The sequence below is a fragment of the Hyperolius riggenbachi genome, chromosome 3 (assembly GCF_040937935.1).
Source record: "Hyperolius riggenbachi isolate aHypRig1 chromosome 3, aHypRig1.pri, whole genome shotgun sequence".
Classification (NCBI taxonomy): Eukaryota; Metazoa; Chordata; class Amphibia; order Anura; family Hyperoliidae; genus Hyperolius; species Hyperolius riggenbachi.
Window position 1 is genome coordinate 91,220,276 of NC_090648.1, and position 24,186 is coordinate 91,244,461.

Consider the following 24,186-nt stretch of genomic DNA (forward strand, 5'->3'; position numbering starts at 1 on the left):
CTTATTCCATAAGAAAACTAAAAAAAAAAAAAAAAAACTAAAAAAAAAAAAAAAAAGACAAAATCACATGATACTGAAAACACAGAGCAACCATAACAGGTCAGTCTGTATAAATGTTTTCACAGATTACTTTCCATCACATGATCTGGACACAGGTTAACTTTATGACTCCAGACATCTTCCTGTCCAACAGGATTGCCTCTTAATTGGCAATTGAGGCATTCCTACAGGACTTCCACTACCTTCCTCACCTGAGTCAAGATCAAACCAAACAGATTACAATGTACATAGTTATGTACATAGTGAGAACATTGTGGAAAAAGTGTCAAAAAATGTTGGACTGCTAATTTGTAAAATGGTAAGCGCAGCACGCATTTATATACAACCCCCCCCCCAAAATCTATATGGAGGCCTCCATTTTCTATCTCCCCATACCGCAGTCTAGTCTTATGTCCCCGACAATGCCGAGAGATGTAGTCCCCATTGATATAACCACATCAATGAGTCTCCCAGCGTGCATTGTGGTTGCAAGGGACACAAGAAGTCACAGCGGGAATTTCAACCTTGGGTACAGGGACACAGAAGATGAAGGCTTCCAAATAGAGGGGGTGGGGCTACAGAGGTGGGGCCCATTATTTAATGCTTGCATTGCCCCCCAAAAGCCCAAATAATTAATGAGCCTTCCTTAACCATTTAAGCCTTCTGGACATAGAGGCTACGTCCAGAAGGCCATGTGCGCTCCCGCAACAGATTGCGCGCATCAATGATGTGTCCATGGTGCCCGATCACTGATTCCTTTCCTCGGCAGAAAAAGCGACCGCTTCTCTCGGAAGCCTCACTTTGTCTGCCTTCTACGTCCCCCTAAGTCCCTCTAAGCATACATGTTACGCTAAAGGTGGCCACACACGATACAATAAAATGATCCGATTTTACAGTAATTCGATAAAAACGATCGTATCTCCCGAAAAATCGAAAGCTTTTTTTCATTCGACTGAAAAATCCGATCGGATTTCCAGTTTTCTTCGATTTTAATCGATCCGGACTGCCCGATATTTTTCTTCAATCTTTCTAAAGATTGTATGGTGTGTGTTGGATTGTCAATTTATTAATATACACACCCTAGCAATTTTGTTAGAGTTTCCAATCATTTTTATCATAATTGGGGGAAAAATTGAACATACGTGTGTGGTACATTGGTCATATTTTTGAAATGTTACAATCAGTCAGAAAAATTTATTGCAATTCTTAAATTGAACAGATATTTAAAAAATTGTATGGTGTGTGGCCACCTTTAGGCCTGGAACCCACTGAAATCAGCAAACGCAAAACGCAACCGCTAGCATTTTGTCTGAGCGGTTTGCAAGCGGATTCATGCGCGTTTTTTGGTCGTGTTTTGCAACATTGTATTTTTTTGCCCAGCGGGTGCGTAGCGTTTTGCGTTTTTATCCTGATTGGTCCTGTTAATTATGTTTAATTTTGTTACAGTGTGCTGAACCGCAAAACGCTAGCAAAACCGCTCAGTTTAGGTTTTGCTGAGCGTTTGCTAGCGTTTCAATACTTTACATTGAAGCGCTAACGCTCCCAAAATGCTGCAGGTCCTGCGTTTGCGTTTCTGGGAAACGCAAACGCTCCTGTGGAAGTTGCCCCATCCATTAACATTAGCCCAGCGTTTTGGCAAACTGCTAGCGTATCGCAGCGCTGCCAAAACGCTGCCAAAAGCGCTCCTGTGGGTTCCAGCCCTTAGAGTGACTTCATGTAAACAAACTAAAGGTTGCCATCTTGTGGTCAGAAAGTAAAAACTACATCTACATGTAAAAAAAAAAAAAAATGAAACAGTTACATTAAAAAATTACTATTTACATCCCACCCTCCCAAAAATACCCAAATGAAATGTTTAATAAATAAAAAAACAACATTACAATAAAAAAAAAAAAAAAAAAAAAAAAAAAAAAAATTACCAAAGGGTCTAAACTTTTTAAAATATCCATGTAAAGATAAAATATTTATTTTTTTGTTAAAAGCTTGTAAATAGTGATGGATGCAAAATGGAAAAAAATGCACTTTTATTTCCAAATCAAATATTGTCGCCATACATTGTGATAGGGACATAATTTAAACGGTGTAATACCCATGACTATTAGGCAAATACAATGGCCTCAATTCACTAAGCTTTATCAAACACTTTAACAAACGTTTGATAATTTACCTCATGGGTAAAATCTAATTTTGAATACACTAAGGTTTCATAGATTTATTGACCGTTTTAGCGATAAAACATTAGATAAATAACACCTTAGTGAATTCAAAATTAGATTTTACCCATGAGGTGAACTATCAAACGTTTGATAAAGTGTTTGATAAAGCTTAGTGAATTGAGGCCATTATGTGGGTTTTAATTATGGAGGCATAAAATTTTAAAACTATAATCGCCGAAAACTGAGAACATTTTTTTTTTCTTATTCTTCCTGTTAAATGCATTTACAGTAAAGTAGCTCTTAGCAAAATGTACCACCCAAAGAAAGCCCAATTAGTGGCGGAAAAAACAAGATCTAGATCAGTTCATTGTGATAGGTAGTGATAAAGTTATAGGCAAATGAATGGGAGGTGAACATTGCTCGGATGCATAAAGTGAAAATGACTGAAGGCTGAAGTGGTTAAGGGGAGGTTTAAGTAAGAAGATTTTTGCACTTAGGAGCACCCAAGAAATGGCCTGCTCGTCCCACAAAGAGAGTCAAGATTTTAAAGCCTGGAGAGTGATGAATGTCTTTTGTAAGGGGATTCCAGAGGTGCAGAGTGGGGGTAGGAGCCTAGGAGGGACAGCCTCTGGCTTTACAGCCCCCTTCTCGGTCTCCATACATGCATCAATTTTCCCGTTTGATTCCTGGCATGTTCAATCAACCTTCATTGATCAGGGCAGAGCAGAATTGGTGGATGATTGACGAGTGATAGCATTGCAGTTGATTTAATTATTAAAAGTCTTCTTGCTGAAATCCAGGGCTGTAGCGTTATGCTGCATACACACTTGAGATAAAAGTCTTTGGAAAAGGCAAGATCACAGACCAATTTTACCCCATTCCATGTAGTATGAGAGCCATACCTACACAGTCTATTCTATGGAGCTGAACTCCCCATCAGATAAACGCTTTGCAAGATGCTGCACACAAAGATGCTGCACACATTCAAAAGATCATTATCTGCAAAAGATCTCTTCCTGCAATAGATCCATTCCTGCAAAATGCATTCATAGTCTATGAGATCTGCAGATCATCATACACACCTTGTTTAACAGGCAATCATCTGCAGATCATATCCACCAGGATGGATTTTCAGATCTGCAGATGATTGCCAGATATGCAGATGAAGTCTGTTAAACAAGGTGTGTATGAGGAACTGCAGATCTCAGACTATGAATGCATTTTGCAGGAATGGATCTATTGCAGGAAGAGATCTTTTGCAGATAATGATCTTTTGAATGTGTGCAGCATCTTTGTGTGCAGCATCTTGCAAAGAGTTTTTATCTGATGGGGAGTGCAGCTCCATAGAATAGACTGTGTAGAGTATGGCTCTCTTACCATGGAATGGGGTAAAATTGGTCTGTGATCTTGCCTTTTCCAAAGACTTTTATCTCAAGTGTGTATGTAGCATTAAGGCCCATACACACGTCGGATTTGCGCGAACGACGGGTCGTTTGAACGTTCCGTCGTTCGCACGTTTCCGCATGAAATCCGGCGTGTGTACAGACTATCGTTCGGGAGATAAGACTGGTTACCAGCGATCCGCCCGGCGGATCGTTGGTAACCAGTCTTATCTCCCGAACGATAGTCTGTACACACGCCGGATTTCATGCGGAAACGTGCGAACGACGGAACGTTCAAACGACCCGTCGTTCGCGCAAATCCGACGTGTGTATGGGCCTTTAGAGTCGAAGAGTCAGAGCAATTTTGGATACCTGGTGGTTTCAATAAAGTGAGGAGTCGGAAGATTTTTGAACCAAATCCAGTAAAAATAAGACTAAATGAGTCGGAGTTTGAGTCAGAGTCGGAGCAATTTTGGGTACCTGGAGTCTGTCGGTTGTTTCATAAACTGAGGAGTCGGAGTTGGAAGATTTTTGTACCGACTCCACAGTCCTGCTGAAATCTATTGAAAATCAATGTGCAGGGTGTGACAGGAGTCGAACCCTCTCTGATCACATTCTGATCACAGAGGGACTGATCCTTTTGCCACTTCAGGTGGTAGAACGAAACACTCTGCAAAAAGCTCTGCAGAAGAGGACAGCGCTATATAAATGCACGCCAATAATTATTATCTGTGAGTGTCTGGCTAGCGAAGACAATACAAGCAGCCCAGCTGAGCCCAATATAATTTAACTTTCACTGGCTGCCAGCTGAAGGGATCACAAACAACAGTTTTGACCAGTGAAAGCCTAGTGTCTCACTGATGTCTAAAAAGGTCAGAATTTAGTAGCAGCAATTATTTCAAAGGAGCACACCAAAAAACCATCAAAAATTTAAAAAAAAGGAGAAAAAAAAACAAAAAAAAAAAACGACCAGGCACAACAATGGATATCTGACTTCTGTAGATTCAGCCTTGTAGCAAAGAGAAACCGTATCAAGAAAATGTAATCTCATTTAAAGCCACTCATGTAATATCTGCACCTAGGAATCAGTTTAGCATTTTCATATGGAGTTTGCAGGCATGCTCGACTGTTGCATCAGCTCATAATAAATTTCACTTTCTGCATACTTGTTGTGGGTCAGTGACAAACTACTAAACTCAAAACAGCCACACAAAACTCAATACTTTTAGACTCCATGCAAGGGGACACAGGGTAACATGTTTCACAGCAGATTTTGTACAACTGAGATCTAATGAAAACCATTACTGTACATGTAATAGGCAGGCTGCGGAATTTAAGTCTAGCCACATTAAACTCTTAATGCTCCTACTTCAGCAACTTGGGTTACCTTGTTTATTTTAGAAACCTCTGAAATAGTTGTATTTTTTTTAAAGAGTCATGGAGATCTGAAAGGTTTGTTGGTGAATACAGTGTAGTGTAATCACTGTAAGGGCCCTTTTCCACCTGCAGTCGCTAGCTAGCGATTGCTGAATCGCAAAACCGGCGATTCCCCGACGTTTTGCGGCCGCGATTTTGCTATGCTATGCACTGCATAGCAAAATCGCGGCAAATATCGCTCCGCCGCGCGTTCGGGTAAAAAACGAATCGCGGTAGTGGAAATGACCTACCGCGATTCCTATGTTAAAAAGCAAACCGTAGCGATTGTAAAATCGCTAGCGGTTTGCGACTTTGCGATTCAGCCAGCACAAACGCGCTGGTGGAAAAGGGCCCTAAGAGATGTAGGGTAGGGGTTTGTTTTCACATCTTGCCAAGTATTGCTTAGATGTTGGTATTAAATCCAATTATATTAGGACTGTTACAATGTGAACATTCAAGTAAATCTGTCCAATAGAGATACATGCATATAACCAAAAAAAACAAAAAAAATGTAGAGACTGTTTCCATAAATGTTCTGCAAAACTGCACCCCAACCATGTTCCCTAGTCCAGAAACAGGCTCAGTTCACACTAAAACAGGCAATACTGTATTCTCTACTGTATGGATATTAACTAAATGCACTGCGATCCGTTGATTGCCACTTCAGATCAAATGTGAGCCATTCATTACATGATTGGCAATTCATCCGCTGATTGACAAAATCATACCTGTTGGACTTGTCCGTCAAAAATTAATTGGTGTGAACTGGCCCATAGAAATTGCCAATTTCGTCCCATCCGCTTTAGTCTGTTGCACGCTCTGTCAAAAACGCAGGAAAGTGGACTTAGTGTGAACCAAGCCTTGATGTCAAAGTGCCTTTTTGAAGACTCCAAAACACTGGTAACTGGTCTGAGTGCAGTTTCCAAAATACCTCTGGATCAGCTCACCTTAGATACCTTCCTCAGCCTTGTAGGCTGCTCCAACTATTAGGGAAGTTGGTAGTGTCCCCTTCTCTATGTTAAGATATACTGTATGTAAAGTGGGAATGGAGAGTTTCACTATCCCTTTTCAGAGCTATGAAAGGCACAGACAGGTTTGCATAGGATCTACTGGCAAAAAACAATTGCAGTGCCTACCTGAATAAAATACAATAGGGCACGTTTGTTTGTAGTCAAACCTCATGAATAGCCATGGAGCTATCATCTGGGTGGAGATATATTTTATTCAGGAGGTCAATTTAATTTAATCAGCAGATCCAGACAAATCTGTGAATTCAGAAACCGTTTAATGTATTCCTGAACATCCCTGCTGGGTCAGGGAACCTGCATTCTATTAAAGGAACAATGGTCATGATAAAGCTGTGGGGCCAAGCTAGACTTGAACAGGAAGTGCCAGCATTTGCATTTTAAGTCATTAGCTAATCTGTACTACTGATTACTCAAGATGTAATTTTCTCCAACAGTAGCATTGTCATTTTTATTTAAAAATAAAAAAATACATAGGAAGAGACTACCAAAAATAAAACAAACAACATTCAATCTACTATGCAGGCTATACATGAGGCGACCCGGCAACTGAGCCAGATTACCGGGACAGATACAAGCAGATCAGAGGCACTCGGGAGGACGGCGAGGGACACATCAGTGCTCATGGGGCCGGAGAAAGCCCCGGGTAAGTATCAAATCTTTTTTTCTTTGCCCATTTCAGGTTTACTTTAAAAACAATAATTACTTTGCAGCAAAAAGGTGTGAAATACTGATCTTGTAAAGAGGGGAAAATACCATAAAAGTCTAAACTTGTGCAGCTTCCTCCACCACAACCCATACAGAGCTGTCTCACTGCATCAGAAATCCAGACACAAACAGTATGTGCAGCCAGAGCTGCCAGGCAACAGCACCAGCATGCTTTCTTGTAGCAGTATTGATACACGAAGAGGCTAGAAACATGCACAATTCTAAAACACAGAGACAAACTTATTATGATCTGTAAGCAATAACATAAGAAACTTAATCTAAATGACCCACAGACATGGCTCAGAGAACAATACTGCCAAGCAACATTAAAGCTCTGAATTTGATGATGAAGGAAACTATTTTTGGCTCTCTTCTAATCCAAAGTGTTAATTGACAACTATTCACCATGAGTGCCCTGCTGTGTTATCAGTAGCCAGGGCAAAGTTCACATTGTAGGTTTATGAGAATCAGAAAAGCTTCTGGCTAAAGTAATGTGCTGGAACACAATTACCAGGTGAAAAGCCCTGTAGACGTGTATGAGGACTATCACCCAGTACGGACTCAGTTGGGCGTCAGTTCAGGGTCGTGTCTGTACAGACGCCGTACTGCATGCACGCAAGGACAGTTTGTGCATGCCCAGTAGCACAAAGTAAGCTTTTTTCCTCATCTTCATGTTACTGGGCCTGCACATACTGCTCTGGGGTCAAGGACTAATTGGGAAGCCTCATTCTTCAGGTGTGATTCAGACATTACTGATGCCACAATGATCAGGGCTGCCAGGCAACTGGTATTGTTTAAATGGAAATAAAAAAGGCACCCTCCATAACCCTTTCAAGCCAGGTGTCCTTTAAACAAGGTGGCCACTTCAAACACCACCTGGCTCATAGATTGATATGAATCTGAGTCAGTGCATCCAATTTGACCATTTCAGATAACCATCAACCCAGGAGTGGCAGATTCAAGTGCCTATAAGAATTTTTTTTTTCCAAAATGGAACCCAACATGTTTATTTCCTATTAAATAATGCACATTGCCTGGCTATCCTGCTGATCCTCTGCCTCAAATACTTTAAACCACAGACCCTGAACAAGCATGCAGATCAGATGTCTGACATATCTGACAAGATTAGCCGCATGCTTGTTTCAGGTGTGTGATTTAGACCCTTCTGACCAGAGAGAGCTGCAGGACGGCAAGTAAAGGTATCGTTTAAAAGGAAATAAACATGGCAGCTTCCATAGGTCTCAGGCTAGGTTCATAGTGGGAAGTTACAGGCGCACGTTAGTGCAGCCTGTAACGCAGCCCCACCGCACAGCAATGAAAAATCAATGGGCTGTTCACAGGGCCCACGTTGCGTTACATTGTAACGCTCCACGTCAAGAGAAAGTACGGCATGCTGTGCGTTATAGGCGGCTAAGCTGCGTTAGACTGTTTGCACATGCTCAGTCATGTTGGGGAGGAGGGGAGAGCGGCCGGGCACATGGCTAATTAATATTCACTGCACGGTGTGACATGCAGTGTTTACGGAAGCAGTAGATTTGGGCGCATGAGACAAGTGGACAAAAAGGGCGCCCCATTCACTTTCATTATAAATATCGTTTAATGGGCGCTGAACGGGGAAAATAAGGCGCCGGAGATTTTTAAGGATTTATAACGGCGCCCGGAGATTTTTAAGGATTTATAACTATGTTTGTGATGATTTAAGTTTACAAAATGAGCCCGTGACGAATAACGTTTATGAAGATAATAAATCACTATTTCTAAAACATTTCTAACACATTATTATCCACCCAAAAAAATAATTTACATTTTTTTTCTTTACATTCTTTATTTATTCATGTCTGTAAAACATTATTATCCATAGGGGGTTTTAGGTTTAGGCACCTACAGGGGGGTTTTAGGTTTAGGCACCTACAGGGGGGTCTTAGGTTTAGGCACCAACAGGGGGGTCTTAGGGTTAGGCACCTACAGGGGGGTCTTAGGGTTAGGCACCTACAGGGGGGTCTTAGGGTTAGGCACTAACAGGGGGGTCTTAGGGTTAGGCACCAACAGGGGGGTCTTAGGTTTAGGCACCAACAGGGGGGTCTTAGGGTTAGGCACCAACAGGGGGGTCTTAGGGTTAGGCACCAACAGGGGGGTCTTAGGGTTAGGCACCAACAGGGGGGTCTTAGGGTTAGGCACCAACAGGGGGGTCTTAGGGTTAGGCACCAACAGGGGGGTCTTAGGGTTAGGCACCAACAGGGGGGTCTTAGGGTTAGGCACCAACAGGGGGGTCTTAGGGTTAGGCACCAACAGGGGGGTCTTAGGGTTAGGCACCAACAGGGGGGTCTTAGGGTTAGGCACCAACAGGGGGGTCTTAGGGTTAGGCACCAACAGGGGGGTCTTAGGGTTAGGCACCAACAGGGGGGTCTTAGGGTTAGGCACCAACAGGGGGGTCTTAGGTTTAGGCACCAACAGGGGGTCTAGGGGTTAGGGATAGGTACAGGGAGGGTTTTTAATAAACGAAAATATAAGTTTCACTTTACAAACAGGGAAGATTAACGTTTTAAGAATTGCCGATCTCATACACATTATTTAGTGATTTATACATTTTTAAATCACTATTTATAAATGAAATTCTACACAATAATTTCTATAAACGATATTTCCATTTATCGTTTATACCACGCGCCCTTTTTTCCCGACGCCCTTTTCGTACGTACGCGTGACATGCAGTGTTTACTTCCTGAAACGCCGCTCTGTGCGGCGATTGGCCGGGCGGGACCACGTGATGCCGAATGCGTCCAAGAGTACGCATCACGGCATCACGGACGCCAGAGTGAGCTGCACAACGCAGCTCAGTCTGACGTCCACATCAGAGAACACCAGGCATTGCGTTAGGGGCACGTTGTGTGCCCTATAACGTCCCCTAAAACGCAACGTCCCACTGTGAACCTAGCCTCAGACCTCGGATTCCTTTCAAGATGGAGTTCAGAAAGTTAACTAATTTTTTTAAAAGCACACTTGTGGCCCGTTCAGACTACAAAATGCGGACCGCAACGCATGCGGACCGCAACGCGTACGAACGCACGCATGTCCGCGTTCGTATGCGTTGCGTGGCTGATCCCATCACTGAAAAGTGAATGGGACAGCCGCGCGTTTTTGTAAAATCTGCGTGCAGCATGCGTTCCCGGACCGCATAGGTCCGGAACGCATGCTGTGTGAACATCAGACATTGCACTCTATGCAATGTCTGATGTCGTGCGTTTTGGCCACCTGCACGCGTTTCCAAAACGCGGCTGGAAACGCGTGCAGTGTGAACGGGCCCTAAGCGTGATATGGGGGCTGCCATATTTTTCTCCAGTTGCCTGGCTCTCCTCATCTGCCTCAAATACGCTTCGCCATAGACCCTGAACAAGCATGCAGACTGAAGCCTGACTGGATTAGCCACATACTTGTTTCAGGTGTGTGATCCAAATACTACCAAGACCAATGTGATCAACATGATTGCCAGGAAACTGGTGTGGTTTAAAAGGAACTAAATATGTCAGCATCCACAAGCCTCTGAGTTCAGCCGTAATTTAAGAGCAAGTCCTATTGAAACCTCAAAAAATAGGTACCAGCTGTGATATTTGAAGGGAACCCGAGGTGAGGAGTATATGGAGGCTGTCATATTAATCCTTTTAAACAATACGGCCTGGTGCACACCAAAAACCGCTAGCAGATCCGCAAAATGCTAGCAGATTTTGAAACGCTTTTTCTTATTTTTCTGTAGCGTTTCAGCTAGCATTTTGCGGTTTTGTGAAGCGTTTTTGGTGTAGTAGATTTCATGTATTGTTACAGTAAAGCTGTTACTGAACAGCTACTGTAACAAAAAACGCCTGGCAAACTGCTCTGAAGTGCAGTTTTTCAGAGCGGTTTGCGATTTTCCTATACTTAACATTGAGGCAGAAACGCCTCCGCAATCCAAAATCTGCAGCAGTATGCGTTTCTGCAAAACGCCTCCCGCTCTGGTGTGCACCAGCCCATTGAAATACATTACCCTAGCGGATCCGCAGCCGCAAGCGGATCGCAAAAGGCAGCTGAACCGCTCTGGTGTGCACTAGGCCTACCAGTTGCCTGGCAGGCCTCATAATCCGGTGTCTAATACTTTTAGCTATAGACCCTGGACAAGCACTCAGCAGATCAGGCACTCTGTGGGCTGGTGCACACCGAGCGGCTTTTTCAGTGTTTCTGCAGCCGCTTGCGGCTACGGATCCGCTTGGTCAATGTATCTCAATGGGGTGGTTCACACCAGAGCGGGAGGCGTTTTGCAGAAACGCATACTCCCGGGGTGAGGCATTTTTTTGGATTGTGGATGCGTTTCTGCCTCAATGTTAAAGAGAGTCCGAAGCAAGAATAAATCTCGCTTCAGACCTCATAAATAGCAGGGGCACGCGTGCCCCTGCTAAAACGCCGCTATAGCGCGGCTTAACGGGGGTGCCTTCACCCCCAAATCCCCCTCGATACACCCGGGGAGCGCTTCCTGGTTGGGGCAGGGCTAACCGCCGCAGCCCTGCCCCACGCGCATCTGTCAGCGCGTATCTCCGCCTCTCCCCCGCCCCTCTCAGTCTTCCTTCACTGAGAGGGGCGGGGGAGAGGTGGCGATGCGCCGCTGACAGACGCGATTGGAGGCAGGGCTGCAGCCGTTAGCCCTGCCTCCAGGAAGCAAGAAATCACGACCAAATCTGCGACCAAGTGTCGCAGTGGTCGTTTTGGGAGTGAAGGGACCCCCGTTAAGCCGCGCTATAGCGGCGGTTTAGCAGGGGCACACATGCCCCTGCTATTTATGAGCTCTGAAGCGAGATTTATTCTCGCTTCAGAGTCTCTTTAAGTATAGGAAAAACGCAAACCGCTCTGAAAAACGGCAGTTCAAAGCGGTTTTGCAGAAGTTTTTGTTACAGAAGCTGTTCAGTAACAGCTTTACTGTAACAATATCTGAAATCTACTACACCAAAAATTCTTCACAAAACCGCAAAATGCTAGCTGAAACGCTACAGAAAAATAAAAAGCGTTTCAAAATCTGCTAGCATTTTGCGGATCTGCTAGCAGGTTTTGGTGTGCACCAGGCCTGACTCAGGTTTTACTGGTTTAGCCATATGCTTGTTCCAGGGTTTGACCCAGACACTACTTATGCCAGAAGTTAAACAGGGCTGTAGGCAACTGGCATTGTTAAAAAGAAAAATAAATATGGCAGCCTCCATATCCCTGTCACCTCACGTTCCCTTTAAGGAATCTTGGCTACCCTTGCTCCTCCTATTTGTCCAGCCCAGCACTCTCTCTAGATCATAGTTCAAAGTCCCATCAAATACTCTCCAGACGTCATGATTTCAGGATTTATTTTACAATCAATTCTTGCTCAATAATGATTATCTCAACTCTACCAGCACAGAGAAGCTTTCTACACCTGGCCTATTAGACTTCTAGCAGGATCTCTGGATGACAAAAACTAATGCCTGGTACACACAATGCCATTTCCAGTCACATTGATGGGGCAAATAGATTGCGGTCCAAAAACATGATTGATTTTCAGATCAGTACTGCACAAAATCAATCCCATTCTCGATTGGCAGCAGATTGAACATGCCAGAAATGACCGATTTGCCCTGTCAATCTGCTGGGAAATTGTATCATGTGTACCAGCCTTTAAGCAAATTCTGATAATCCAATTTTACCACTTTCATGTAGCATTACAGCCAACAGACTGAGTACTATGAACAGACTGTGTAGGCAAGCTCTCATAATTTACAGGAGTGACAATGGCCAATCAGTGGTCAAACAAAACTCGATGTGTGTATGCATTCTAAAGCTGCCCATGTAAGCTTCCATTTTATATTTTTTCAAAGATTTTAAAGTGATCAAATCTGCCTGTAATCTGATTGGCTGACTTTTGGTCGATTTGTGTAGTTTATCAAAGGTCTAATCAGACATGTTGGAAAAATCTGCATGATGGGGGTGGGGCAGAGGCCGTGCACTGTATCAAGCAGAACACCACCTGCAGTTGGATTGATCTGTGCTGAAATCATCCAGCATGGAACTGCTTTGGCTCAGACAATAAAACGCCACTTTCAGCAAAACTACTAGCGTTCTGCAAAGCTATTTTCCTGTGTGTTTTTACTGTACATGAGAGATTGTGGAGCTTTTGCAATTCTATAACATTGACAATCGCTCCAAAAATGACAAACTTTTTTTGCGATTTCAGCAAATTTTTGGTGATCACTTAAGTGTGAACACTGTCATACACATTACATTGCAGTAGTGTTTTTAAAAACTCTAGAGATTGCCAACAATTGAAAGTGCTGCTGAAATGGCTAGTAAAACGGTCCAGTGTGAGTGAGGCCCGAGTGATCACACAGCAAGATTCTCAGCTCCGACCTGAAACTATTACATTGAATTTGAACTAGGAGTTCATTTCGGTCTCGTTCACATTGCTTTCCGCTCGCTTTAGCGTTGGGCCTTTTTTGATCCCCGGCCCTTGGGTTTTTGTGAAAAGCGCTTTTCCCAAGTTTTTTAATTCACTCCCTGACGCAAGCCAGGTAGTGAACTCTTTGACCCGGAAAATAAATACAATGTATTTATTCTTAAAAATTTGATTTTTGTGAGCGTTTTCCGTTTTTTCCTATACCTTCCATTGAGGCAAAATCGCCCCAAAAATGGTCCAAACACTGCTTTGCTGAACCACAATGCACGAACCGCACTAATATGAACCTTCTCATAGAGATTCATTGCACAAGCGTTTTGTGGGCGATTTTAAAAATTGCCTGCGCTTGAAAAATGGCCGAAAATGTGTGAATGAGCCCTTAGAGAACTCTCACAAAAAGGTAAAAAAATACAATAAAGTTCTGTGTACTACATTCCCTTTATAGAAAGGGGTATTAAAAAAAAATTAAAATGTCTATGTGGTGCACCTTATTTATACAAAGGTCAGAAACACAGCAAATTTTACAATGAAACTGGCCCAGAAACTGCCAAATGGCACCAAGGATCTAACATACACATCCCATGATCATGCACAATGCCACAACAAGAAAGATTGTTTTGTAAATCTCTAGAAGCCGTTAGGTTCCTGTTTACATAGATAGCTTTTACATGCCTTTAATTATTAGTCCAGACACGTTTCCTAGTATTTGGGGTGGCACTGGTTGCGTTTTTCAAGTATCTAGACCAGGTGTTTTAATCTTGAAAAACCATATACTGAATACAAAATCATCAATTAAGCTGTATGCATTTGTACATGTGTTTCTCACTTCCTGGACAACGCATGCTACATTTGCTTGACAGCTCTCAAATATAAAAATACTCTCATGAACTCTGACTAGCTGATATTACAGAAACTCCAACACAAAAGTAGCTGTTATTGGGATATCAATCATCCATGCAACAGAGGCCCAAATGCTGAGCTGCCCCTCCAACAACTTTAAACTTAAAATGGTACAAATGTTTTATTTTTGCTTTCTCAATAGTAATGAAGAAACGTGCTTTATTTATTTTTCTCCAGCTGATTAACATTATGCTTCTTGCTGCATACAGAGATGGAGAGCTGCAGAGCATTTCAGTTGTTCAGTGCAGGCTGAATGGTCCAGAGATTGGGCTTTGTTGGTATTTGCAATGTACAGTGCCTCACTCCCCACAATGGCCAGATAGCAGGAAGCATATCCCTGCTGAGGAGGAGATGCACTGAGGGGAAGGAGACATACATCTTGCAGAACACTAGGTATTATTGCAGCCAGCCATTGTAGAGCACAGCCCTGAGCAGTGGGAAGAAGGAAAGGGTGCGAGAGATCTAGCTGTTATCAGAGGTCATGTAAGGGGTCTCCATGTACACTGGAGCAGCCCCTCCTCCCTGTAAGCTGCAGTGTCACATCACAGGCACCGGTACATGAGCCTCCCCGCAACTCCCTTCCTTTCTCCACAGCCGCCCCTCGCACACGGAAAACCATCATCGGAGCGGACATATAAACCCACCCCCGGGCCTCCTCTCCCAGAAAATGGCGCCGGCTCGGGGCTGCTCTCCAGGCCCCGGGCTCCTCCTCCCCGGTATTCCGCCCCGTACACAGTCAGTGAGAAGGCAAGCACGCAGAGACAGAACACAACACCACCGAACCCCCAATACATACACACATCCGAAGCACGTCACCAGCCGCCGCCTCACCGTCCGATACTGGGCCCGCCAAGGAGATCCAGCCTTACGGAATCTGCGCAACTCCAGCAGCCGCAGTCCGATCTGGAAGCGTAAATGCCTTATTCACGACACAAACGCTACGAAATCAGCGCAAGACTTCCTCCGCTGTCTGTGCGCCAATGGCGTACCCGGGGCTTACGCTACGGAAAGTACTTGACAGAACCAGACTGCCAATCCGTGTGAACTATGAAAATGAAAGCTTCGTCACGCTGGCGGCGTAATCTGCTCTATTCACGATCGCGTTCGTTTCATCGCGGAAGTGACATCATCCGCCGCAGGAACGTGGTGATGCAATCGCATGTAACAGCGAGCGACGATGTAGAATACGCAAACAGCGTAGGATGATATTATGAGTGCTATCAAAACAACCTCCAAACCGATACCGTACCGTTGTAGGTACTGTTTGTACGATACTAACATATTTACACAACGAGTTTTGAAAAGTTGCTGTTAACAAAAGAGAACCTCGTGACAATAGTATTTATAATAACAGTGGGAAAATACACCCCAAACAAAAGCCCAAATGCTAATGTTCGTCTATTACCATAAGCTTTCAGAAAAGAATATGCAAAGTGCACGGGGAAGAAAGGAGATAAACAAGCAAGTGAAAACAGAGAGGCAAACATAGTCCAGTTATTGTTTGCACAGAAATACAAAATATACATTTAAGAACTATATATTTTAAATCATTTAGCCAAAATGTAAGTGACAATTCAAATAGAAATCAGAATACTAACTTAGATTGCATTTAATTTGCAATCAGTAGCTGGAACCCCCTTTCCCATGACAAATTTCCCCTGGCTCTAATATTTGTGGGGGTCTGTATGGCTGATATTGAGGAGAAACCTCTCCCACAGTGTGATGTCAAGACCATGGTCCTGACAGTTTGCTGTTTGGGAACCTCTTCCATTGTGGGAATGAACAGCTTTTTCCAACTGATAAGCAAGCAGTATCTCAGTCTGTATAGAACTCTCCTAACAAACATTCCATACAGATCACCTGACAAAACTAAAGAGGTCACCATCAGTGATGAATAGAGTACTGGTTAAGGGCACTGCCTTTGACATGGGAGACCAGGGTTCTATCCTGGCTAGGTCAAGTACCTATTCAGTAAGGAGTTCAAGGCAAGACTCCCTAAGGGCCCTTTTCCACTAGGTGCGCTGCGTTAATCGCATCGGAATCGCAATAGCACCGCGATTAACATGTAAATCACGGTGCTCTATTTCCACTGGTGCGATCCGTTTTTTCCAAAATCGCAAGCGCAGTTCTGCAGCGTTCCAAGCGCAATCGCAGCTCCATAGAGTACATAGGAACGCATGAAAAACGTGTGTCACACTGCTGGGTAGCCTCCTGAGCGCATCCCAGTGGCTGCAGCTCTTGAGCGCTTTGAGTCCAACAGGAGAAAGGCGCTATACAAATGTTCGGATTATTATTATTATTATCAGTAATACATGTCAGTGTAAATCACTGAAAGATTTTACAATAAGCAAACACTTAACCACTTCAGGACCACAGTCTTTTCGCCCCTTAAGGACCAGAGCCTTTTTCTCCATTCAGACCACTGCAGCTTTCACGGTTTAATGCTCGGTCATACAACCTACCACCTAAATGAATTTTACCTCCTTTTCTTGTCACTAATACAGCTTTCTTTTGATGCTATTTGATTGCTGCTGCGAGTTTTACTTTTTATTATATTCATCAAAAAAGACATGAATTTTGTCAAAAAAATGACTTTTTTAACTTTCTGTGCTGACATTTTTCAAATAAAGTAAAATTTCCTATACATTTGAGCGCGAAAGTTATTCTGCTACATGTCTTTGATAAAAAAAAAACCATTCAGTGTATATTTATTGGATTGGGTAAAAGTTATAGCGTTTACAAACTATGGTGCCAAAAGTGAATTTTCCCATTTTCAAGCATCTCTGACTTTTCTGCGCACCTGTCAGGTTTCATGAGGGGCTAAAATTCCAGGATAGTACAAATACCCCCCAAATGACCCCATTTTGGAAAGAAGACATCCCAAAGTATTCAGTGAGAGGCATGGTGAGTTCATAGAAGATTTTATTTTTTGTCACAAGTTAGCGGAAAATGACACTTTGTGACAACAACAACAAAAAAAAAAGTTTCCATTTCTTCTAACTTGCGACAAAAAAAAAATGAAATCTGCCACGGACTCACTATGCTCCTCTCTGAATACCTTGAAGTGTCTACTTTCCAAAATGGGGTCATTTGTGGGGTGTGTTCACTGTCCTGGCATTTTGGGGGGTGCCTAATTGTAAGCACCCCTGTAAAGCCTAAAGATGCTCATTGGACTTTGGGCCCCTTAGCGCAGTTAGGCTGCAAAAAAGTGCCACACATGTGGTATTGCCGTACTCAGGAAAAGTAGTATAATGTGTTTTGGGGTGTATTTTTACACATACCCATGCTGGGTGGGAGAAATATCTCCGTAAATGACAATTTTTATTTTTTTTACACACAATTGTCTATTTATAGAGATATTTCTCCCACTCAGCATGGGTATGTGGAAAAATACACCCCAAAACACATTATACTACTTCTCCTGAGTACGGCAATACCACATGTGTGGCACTTTTTTGCACCCTAACTGCGCTAAGGGGCCCAAAGTCCAATGAGTACCTTTAGGATTTCACAGGTCATTTTGAGAAATTTCGTTTCAAGACTACTCCTCACGGTTTAGGGCCCCTAAAATGCCAGGACAGTATAGGAACCCCACAAATTACCCCATTTTAGAAAGAAGACACCCCAAGGTATTCCATTAGGAGTATGGTGAGTTCATAGAAGATTTTTTTTTTTTGTCACAAGTTAGCGGAAATTGATGTTAATTGTTTTTTTTCACAAAGTGTCATTTTCCGCTAACTTGTGACAAAAAATAAAATCTTCTATGAACTCACCATACTCCTAACGGAATACCTTGGGGTGTCTTCTTTCTAAAATGGGGTCATTTGTGGGGTTCCTATACTGCCCTGGCATTTTAGGGGCCCTAAACCGTGAGGAGTAGTCTTGAAACCAAATGTCGCAAAATGACCTGTGAAATCCTAAAGGTACTCATTGGACTTTGGGCCCCTTAGCGCACTTAGGGTGCAAAAAAGTGCCACACATGTGGTACCGCCGTACTCAGGAGAAGTAGTATAATGTGTTTTGGGGTGTATTTTTACACATACAGATGCTGGGTGGGAGAAATATCTCTGTAAATGACAATTTGATTTTTTTTACACACAATTGTCCATTTACAGAGAGATTTCTCCCACCCAGCATGGGTATGTATAAAAATACACCGCAAAACACATTATACTACTTCTTCTGAGTACGGCGATACCACATGTGTGACACTTTTTTGCAACCTAGGTGCGCTAAGGGGCCTAACGTCCTATTCACAGGTCATTTTGAGGCATTTGGATTCTAGACTACTCCTCACGGTTTAGGGCCCCTAAAATGCCAGGGCAGTATAGGAACCCCACAAGTGACCCCATTTTAGAAAGAAGACACCCCAAGGTATTCCGTTAGGGGTATGGTGAGTTCATAGAAGATTTTATTTTTTGTCACAAGTTAGTGAAAAATGACACTTTGTGAAAAAAACAATAAAAATCCAATTTCCTCTAACTTTTGACAAAAAATAAAATATTCTATGAACTCATCATACACCTAACAGAATACCTTGGGGTGTCTTCTTTCTAAAATGGGGTCACTTGTGGGGTTCCTATACTGCCCTGGCATTTTACGGGCCCAAAACTGTGAGTAGTCTGGAAACCAAATTTCTCAAAATGACTGTTCAGGGGTATAAGCATCTGCAAATTTTGATGACAGGTGGTCTATGAGGGGGCAAATTTTGTGGAAGCGGTCATAAGCAGGGTGGCCTCTTAGATGACAGGATGTATTGGGCCTGATCTGATGGATAGGAGTGCTAGGGGGGTGACAGGAGGTGATTGATGGGTGTCTCAGGGGGCGGTTAGAGGGGAAAATAGATGCAATAAATGCACTGGGGACGTGATCGGAAGGGGGTCTGAGGGGGATCTGAGGGTTTGGCCGAGTGATCAGGAGCCCACACGGGGCAAATTAGGGCCTGATCTGATGGGTAGGTGTGCTAGGGGGTGACAGGAGGTGATTGATGGGTGTCTCAAGGTGTGATTAGAGGGGGGAAATAGATGCAAGCAATGCACTGGCGAGGTGATCAGGGCTGGGGTCTGAGGGCGTTCTGAGGTGTGGGCGGGTGATTGGGTGCCCACAAGGGGCAGATTAGGGTCTAATCTGATGGGTAACAGTGACAGGTGGTGATAGGGGGTGATTGATGGGTAATTAGTGGGTGTTTAGAGGAGAGAAGATCTGCGGGCGATCTATTGGTGTGGGTGGGTGATCAGATTGCCCGCAAGGGGCAGGTTAGGGGCTGATTGATGGGTGGCAGTGACAGGGGGTGATTGATGGGTGATTGACAGGTGATCAGTGGGTTATTACAGGGAATAACAGATGTAAATATTGCACGGGCGAATTGATAAGGGGGGGGTCTGAGGGCAATCTGAGCGTGTGGGCGGGTGATTGGGTGCCCGCAAGGGGCAGATTAGGGTCTAATCTGATGGGTAACAGTGACAGGTGGTGATAGGGGGTGATTGATGGGTAATTAGTGGGTGTTTAGAGGAGATAAGAGATGTAAACAATGGATTTGGGAGGTGATCTGATGTCGGATCTGCGGGCGATCTATTGGTGTGGGTGGGTGATCAGATTGCCCGCAAGGGGCAGGTTAGGGGCTGATTGATGGGTGGCAGTGACAGGGGGTGATTGATGGGTGGCAGTGACAGGGGGTGATTGATGGGTGATTGACAGGTGATCAGTGGGTTATTACAGGGAATAACAGATGTAAATATTGCACGGGCGAATTGATAAGGGGGGGTCTGAGGGCAATCTGAGCGTGTGGGCGGGTGATTGGGTGCCCGCAAGGGGCAGATTAGGGTCTAATCTGATGGGTAACAGTGACAGGTGGTGATAGGGGGTGATTGATGGGTAATTAGTGGGTGTTTAGAGGAGATAAGAGATGTAAACAATGGATTTGGGAGGTAATCTGATGTCGGATCTGCGGGCGATCTATTGGTGTGGGTGGGTGATCAGATTGCCCGCAAGGGGCAGGTTAGGGGCTGATTGATGGGTGGCAGTGACAGGGGGTGATTGACGGGTGATTGACGGGTGATTGACAGGTGATTGACAGGTGATCAGGGGGGATAGATGCATACAGTACACGGGGGGGGGGTCTGGGGGGGGGGGGTCTGGGGAGAATCTGAGGGGTGGGGGGGTGATCAGGAGGGAGTAGGGGGCAGATTAGGGACTTAAAAATAAAATAGCGTTGACAGATAGTGACAGGGAGTGATTGATGGGTGATTAGGGGGGTGACTGGGTGCAAACAGTGGTCTGGGGGGTGGGCAGGGGGGGGGGTCTGAGGGGTGCTGTGGGCGATCATAGGGCAGGGGAGGGGGAAATCAGTGTGCTTGGGTGCAGACTAGGGTGGCTGCAGCCTGCCCTGGTGGTCCCTTGGACACTGGGACCACCAGGGCAGGAGGCAGCCAGTATAATAGGCTTTGTATACATTACAAAGCCTATTATACTTGTTACATGCGGCGATCCGGGTGCTAGTAACCCGCCGGCGCTTCCGAACGGCCGGCGGGTTACAACGAACGGTGGGCGGAGCCAGTCCCCGGCGGCTGATCGCGTCACGAATGACGCGATCGCCGCACAGACACTCCCACAGCCGCCCCCGCCGATGGGCGTATTGCGGTCGTTTGGGCCCGGTCTTTGCCGCCGCCCATCGGCTGGGGGCGGTCCTCAAGTGGTTAATCTATACATTTTGTAGAAAAAATAAAAGATAAATATAACATTTTATTATTTTTTTACTAGTTCCTCACAGTGGGACAATGCATTGGCTTCTCTGTATAACAGAAACGCAACAGAACTAAAAACTCGCTCCACAAGTTATGCAACTTTTAGGTGGCATACAGTTAAAAAGAACCCAAGGGGGGGTTTGAAGAATGTGATCTGCATAATGAGGCTGGAACTGCCTATACAGCCCAGCCTCTGTTGGTATGCCAAACCCCCCTAAGGTCCCCCTGCACTCTGCAATCCCTGGTAAATCACAGCCGTGCTGTCGACACACAGCGTGTCGCAGTGGCTGCGTTTTTCTCTATAGTGTCAGTCTGCTGCTCTCCCCACCTCTTGCAGAACTCTGGTCCCCGCCTGCCTCCCTTCCCTCCTTGCTGATTAGAGGGAAGGGAGGGGGGCAGGGACCGGAGCTCTGCAGGCAGGGGGAGCAGCCGAGACTGACACTACAGATGTAAACAGCCGCACAGCGCGGCTGTGATCTTTGTCTGATTTCAGAGTGCAGGGGGACCTTAGTGGGGTTTGGGATATCAACAGAGGCTGGGCTGTATAGGCAGATCCAGCCTCTGTATTCAGATCACATTCTGCAAACACACCTCGAGTTCTCTTTAATGAAATGTAGGCTTCATTGCCTTTGTGCACATGTTATGCCGTAATGCGGGATACTGTAGTGTGTTGGATCCCAACTTACCGCATGCAGTGTGAATGTTCTATAGACTTATGCATAGTACACACAATACAATTTCCTGTCAGATTCACGGTCAAAGCGATTATTTCCAACAGGTCCGATCTGATTTTCGATCATTTTTCTAAACTATTTAGTATAGAACTGATGTAAAAACGATCAAAAATCAGATCAGACGGAAATGATTGATTTGCCTGTCAATCTGATGGAAAATTACAATACAATAACATTTCTATAGCGCTTTTCTCCGATAGGACTCAAAGCGCTGACAATTACATTGTATGTACCAGGCACTACTATTGTAGTGCAACTTTCTGCGGTAAGATACCCCATAAAGACGCACAGCAACATCCCACTGTGAATCTAACGATAAACAGTGTATTGATTCAAGTGTTGGAGAGAATAGTACATTTCATGGCACAACTGTACTTGGCAGACTCCAATACAGCTTAGTTCTTGTCCTCTCTCGATTCAGCTGTGTATAAATCGAATAAGGGCATGTGCCAATTTGGGCACTGGGTCATAAGCCGCTAATAGACGATCAGTAAAATTACAAATATATTATTGAGCTCTATGTAATTACACTAGTAAAATCTTGGTAATGTTTACTGGTATTTTATAATCGCCTAACCTGACCCCATTCTCACTTAACCTCCTGTGCGGTAAGCCCGTGCTAAACACGGGCTATGCCGCCACAGGGCACCGTTCAGGCCCTGCTGGGCCGATTTGCATAATTTTTTTGTTGCACGCAGCTAGCACTTTGCTAGCTGCGTGAACTCACCGATCGCCGCCGCGTTAGAGGGTTCCCCCCCCAGCTAGGCTAGCTACATGATTTAAAAAAAATAAATAAAAAAAACTGCTGCGCTGCCCCCTGGTGGTTGTAATTGACCACCAGGGAGGTTAAAGACAACCAGAGGTGGATCTTCAAGGGGGCAGATGGGACACAGAGGCATGTTCTCTGCCTAATGACATGGCTCTGTGTCCCCCAACCGCCGCTCTCTGCTCCCCCACTGCTGCGCTATAGCCCCCCCCCCCCCCCCCGAGTTTAGCGAAAGTATTTGACACGAGTGCGGAGGTACACATAGGGGAGAGGAATTCCGTGTTCAAAACACCTGCCACGGGGGTTCCTGCAGGGTTTCCTGAGCTGCCATTGTGCAGCGCTCTCTCTAGCCGCGCCTCCTGCTGCTCCCCGCACACTATGAGAGACACAGTCTTTCAGTACAGCGTCGTGACCCAGAGGTCACGAAAGTGAAAGTGGGCCATTGCAGCCCATGGGAGCAGCGTTTTTTGCAGCTACCTGCTCTGCTCAGCCCCGCAGATCAAGTAGCCTACTTTTTTGTTTTCGTTTTTTGAGCCCATCTCGGGCTCTCTTTAAGCCCTTCCCCCATCGGTGCCAAACAGACTTTCACCCTTCACCGCTAAATTTACCTTCCACCGATACCCACGGTACTCAATTACGATAATTAGGTTCACTATAGCAGCAATTAACATTGCGGTTTATAGGGCACCCTTTTTACTGAACCAATGCGGTTGCATAAATTACTTGCTTCGTCAGCTGGTGGTTGGGTCAGTCAGACCTTACAATGTGAACCCCAAAGTAGAAAGAATAGATGCCCGACTAAGTTGCCCAGCATCACTGTAGAAACTATGGCCTTGATTATGTTTTGATCTCAGGATATTTCTATCAGGAGATGTTCACCTCATCTACTAGAGCCACAAAACTATAGATTTAAAAGAATCGATTTCTGATCGATTGATTGATTGATGGCTGAAATCGACCAGTGTATGGGCCCCTTTAGTTGTGACAAAAACCCACGAAAACCTCTATACCACTCTGAAATTAGGCTTTAGCTGATTTGTTACAGGTACAGTAGAACCTCATAGTAAACACTGTGGCCAGGTCCCAGCCAAGTCATCTGTATAAATATACAACGTATGATGAATTCTGAAGTAAACTACTTTGCAAGGTCCCTTGAAGTTTATTATGAAGGAATTCTACTTTATTTCTAAAGACACAGATAAGACTTCATAACAGAACTTGTCCTAGAAAACAGTCTAGCGTACAACAGACAGTGCTTTCCCCCAGTATGTAAAACCTCTGAAAAATGCCAATACAGTACTCAGGAAACAAACAAACCCACATATAATACAAGTATTTTGGGCATGAGCTGGTCCTGCCACACAGGATTACACCCTACAAACAGACCCAGACAGCTTCTAGCCAGCTACTGAATACACAAAACTTTGTGCTTAGTCACTCTAGCAAATGAGAACAGGAAACTGAAAGTGTTTACAGGGACAGGATCAGAAGAACTGCCAAGTAATTAATGCTTGTAAAAATAAAAATGTTATGATTTGCCTCAATATTATGAAGTGTTAAAATGAAATAGAAATGTAATAAAAAATTAATAACGAAATAAGCACAGTTATTTCTTACAATAATTAAAGGGACACTTAAGTCAAACAAAAAAAATGAGTTTTACTCACCTAGGGCTTCCAATAGCCCCCTGCAGCTGTCCAGTGCCCTCGCCGTCTCCCTCCGATCCTCCTGGCCCTGCCGGCAGCCACTTCCTGTTTCGGTGACAGGAGCTGACAGGCTGGGGACGCAAGTGATTCTTCGCGTTCCCAGACACATTAGCATCCTCTATGCTGCTATATGGTATATGATGTATGCTATAGCAGCATAGATGGCGCTATTGTG

The 24,186-nt window shown here is 44.4% G+C and overlaps 1 protein-coding gene across 4 annotated transcripts in view; it reads right to left on the minus strand.

Annotated features, from left to right (window-relative positions):
- The window catches only part of BRD4 (bromodomain containing 4), a 128,041-nt gene that overhangs the window by 65,202 nt on the left and 38,653 nt on the right, over positions 1-24,186 (minus strand). For 3 of the 4 annotated variants that reach the window (XM_068274573.1, XM_068274572.1, XM_068274576.1), the window contains exon 1: positions 14,859-14,958. The exons of the other annotated variant lie outside the window; for it this stretch is intronic. In XM_068274573.1, coding sequence (XP_068130674.1) covers positions 14,859-14,864 — 6 coding nt within the window. In that variant the 5' untranslated portion in view covers positions 14,865-14,958. Of the gene's footprint in view, positions 1-14,858; positions 14,959-24,186 lie in introns of those variants that run through there. 4 annotated transcript variants of the gene reach the window in all.